We start from the raw sequence: 3,471 nt of genomic DNA on the forward strand, positions 1-3,471 counted from the left end.
CCTCACCCCCACCCCCCATTATATTACCCAACACTTACTTTTCCAGTATGGACATAATAATTGGAGGTAGAACCAGTATAGGCATTGGCAGGACCACTCTAGTCAGGGCCGTTTCTAGCAGTGCCTGAAAAGGAAAAACAAACAAACCCAAGACATTTAAACCAAATCTCAGGATGTACCTTCGCTTAGCAATCAGCACGTGGGCACAGAGATGGTTTGGCTGGCCTTTCTTCTGTCACATATGTGAATGAATGTATCAACACACACTTTCAACTTTGCTATCAGCTATTTGTATACAGCCTATTTTCACTCCGTTGCTACAAATAATGGGCTGGAGCCCATGCTTGGTCATAAATCCAGTGGAGTAAACAGAGACACCAAACAGCTTCCCTCATTTGTCTTTATGTGACCAAAAGTGCTCCAAGATCTCCTCGTATTCCTACACAAACATGTTAGTGCTGCCTGGAGGAAGAAAGAGAGGTTAAACAGCTGCCTGGAAGGCGTTGTAAGGTGAAATATTTCAGTATGGGCTGAGCAGCAGCTCCAACCCTCCCTCCCTCAACTGAGTTTCAATTTCAGTTACGTGCTGGGGCAACGCAGCACCTTGTTGTCTGCTCCAAGACTTGTTTCTGGTTTTGGTTCACTGGTGGTTTATTGCAAAGCATCACACACAGGGCTCTGCTCTCCCAGAAGGACGCCCAACTGTAGTTGCCCCTCCACTCGTGCTTTCTCCCTGGCAGCAGGAAGCAGCCAACAAAGCAATGTGATTTGTATAAACTACCCTGAGATGAGACCTCGAGAAGATCATGGCTACTCAAGCAAGGTGTATCACCACCACGGTGTCTTCATGTGCCTCTTCCAACCACCTTTGCCAGCACCCTCACGAGATGCCCCAAGCACTGCGACCACACATGGGGCTTTGGCAGATGTAGGCAAAGGATACCCCAGATTTTGGATGGAAATGATGAAGGCTTGGGAGCACTCACTCCTTCCAAATAGGAGGAGGTCCAAGAGGCACAGATGTGTTACACTGAGGATCTGCCAAATTTTACACGACAAAACCCAGTACTAAACTATTTGGGAAGAAGGACTGGGATTAGATGGCAGCTGAGCAGAAGTTCTCAGAAGTCCCAAATTTGTTTAAAATGCATGTAAACCACACCTGAAGTACCTTCACTTTTAATATTTAATTTTTATGTTATCTGTCTTCCCCTCGACCATTAGGATGGAGAGGGGAAGCTGGGTCCTAAAGCCAGTTAATGTAAGTGAGGAAAACTGGCTCAAATAAGTATCTCTGAGCCCTTCAACAGATTGTTTTAATCTCCCTGTTATACAACAATATGGAGAGATATTAGAGATCTCCCATTTCTTGCCGAGGACTGTGAATCTGTACATTAATTGCTGTCTACGAAGTGCCTTAAGAGCCTTGGACAGAAGGAGTGAGAGAAATGCCAAGCATTATATTATTAACTCCTCTGCCTGGGCGTGTGCTTCGGTACATGCTTTACATTTCAGATTAAAGCCCACTTGGAAACAACATGCCTCAGACAATCAGATGATGCTCAGAAGACAAAACTATGTAAGAAGGGAAGAAAAGGGAATAATTGCAGGCAGATGGCAGAGAGTGGAAGGTGATGGGGGAAAACAAAGCAGGTGTTAGGACGAGGACAAAAACATCTGGCTACCCTCACAATGCTTTGGTTGGCAATTGTTAATGCAGTTTGGACACGGCAAGGGTTAAAAAGCTACTCAGCTCGAAAATGAAGTCTTCCTCATTTGGAAAAAGGTGTAAGTTATCTTTGCTGCGTATTTAACATGAACCGCTTACAAGTTTCCACAAAGAAATCCTACGGCTGTGAAAGCACCAGGGTAGTAGAGGATCTTCCTGATGTCAGTCTGTGCCCCTCCAAACCACCAAGGCTGGCCACGGAATTTCCCTGCAGGACACCAGCCTGTGACCACACTCAGGTTTGGGGCTACGTAACCGCACGCGTGGGTACAGCGCAGGCATTAAGTTTCCCTGTTTCATTCTTCCTTCACGATGGGTAAAGCTCATCTATTTCTAGCTCTTTTAAGTCACCAGTTCCTACGGCTGTGGGATATGTTGAGGCAGAAGGCCAGTTGTGTACAAGCTCACCCCCGTGCTGGCCAGGAACATCACAGGTACCTACATGTTTTGCAGCAATTCTGGAAGACCCGACAATGTTTCCGTTATTGTCCAAAACATCAATTCCTTCTTCCAGCTCCGTGTGCCTCATCAGGACAACATTGCAGATATTGGCACTAGCTGAGGATGAGAAAAGCATGATGATTAGCAACGCAGCCCTGGTCAATACCAAATGGCAGGCTTCTGTTCGCCATGACAGCCCTTCAGCTTTGCTTGCAACAAGCTGCCAAGAAGCTTCTGCAAGTCAAGAAGCCACTCTTACAGCAAGACAAAGATGTGGTTCTTAAGCAGAGAATAATAACCAAGATAATTTTCTTTTACTCACAAAAGGATCTGCTGCCACAAAAAGAAACGCATTGATTCAAAGAAACACCAGCATTTCCAGGTGTTGCCGTTCTCCACAGCGATCCTTCCCCCAACATTTCAATCTACTAAATCACACAATCCCAGAATCACTCCGGTTGGAAAAGCCCCTCAGGATCACCGAGTCCAATCCTCAGCCCGACTCTACAAAGTTCTCCCCTACCCCACATCCCCCAACATCTCCTCTAAGTCAAAACAGGTCCTTGTACTGGGCGGCCAGTTGGTCTTGGCCAACCAGGCACTGCTGATTGGCAGCTGCCCCTTCTGACGGCACATCCCAGAGTGGGTCTTAACTCCCCTTACTAGGTCAGCAGACAAACTCTTCCTAAATAACAGATTTGAGCAGGTATGATGGAAATACACTGCAAGGGATTGCACTGAGCTCTGAAGGACAGCTAAGATCTGAGCTTTTAAGAGGACAGAATTATTTTTTTAATCAAATAAGACGAAGTTGGGTTGCTTCCACGGACACGTATCCTATTAGTGAGGGTCCTGCTGACTATTTGTCCTTATTTCACCTGGTTTAGGGGAAAAATGGCTCTGTTGGCTTATTTTCTAGAGTTAGAGATCCCTTTCTTTGCTTTAACGTTATTTTTCTGCACTATGACACAAACCAGCAGTGCTTTGGATGGCTTGGGTTCCCAACTGACATTTCCCAGATCTCAGCCCTGCATTCATGGCAGAGGTGGGAGCAGGTCTGGGACCCTTTCTGACAACCCCCCCTTGCCCAGCCCGTGGCTTTTGTAGCCTTCTCGAGGTGACCCCAAACTCTGCTCCTCAAGTAACATGTTAAGGGTGGGGGTTGAGAAACATCCTTCCCAGGTGCAGCTCCTCTCCGGGGCCCAGGCACTTCTTAAATTTTTCCAAAGAAAAGCTCCTAATTCCTACAAAAGTTTTGGGTTTGACAAACTGACATTTTCCTGCCACTCCCCCCCCCCCCC

The 3,471-nt window shown here is 46.6% G+C and overlaps 1 protein-coding gene across 2 annotated transcripts in view; it reads right to left on the bottom strand.

Moving 5' to 3' along the window:
* The window catches only part of SFXN5 (sideroflexin 5), a 102,745-nt gene that overhangs the window by 32,611 nt on the left and 66,663 nt on the right, over positions 1 to 3,471 (bottom strand). For both annotated transcript variants that reach the window (XM_026847268.1, XM_026847269.1), the window contains exons 11-12: positions 2,172 to 2,287; positions 39 to 124 (exon numbers count right to left, since the gene is read on the bottom strand). In XM_026847268.1, the coding sequence (XP_026703069.1) occupies positions 39 to 124; positions 2,172 to 2,287 (202 nt within the window). The remainder of the gene's footprint in view (positions 1 to 38; positions 125 to 2,171; positions 2,288 to 3,471) is intronic.

The sequence above is a fragment of the Athene cunicularia genome (assembly GCF_003259725.1).
Source record: "Athene cunicularia isolate RWA chromosome 4 unlocalized genomic scaffold, athCun1 chr4_part1, whole genome shotgun sequence".
Lineage (NCBI taxonomy): Eukaryota > Metazoa > Chordata > Aves > Strigiformes > Strigidae > Athene > Athene cunicularia.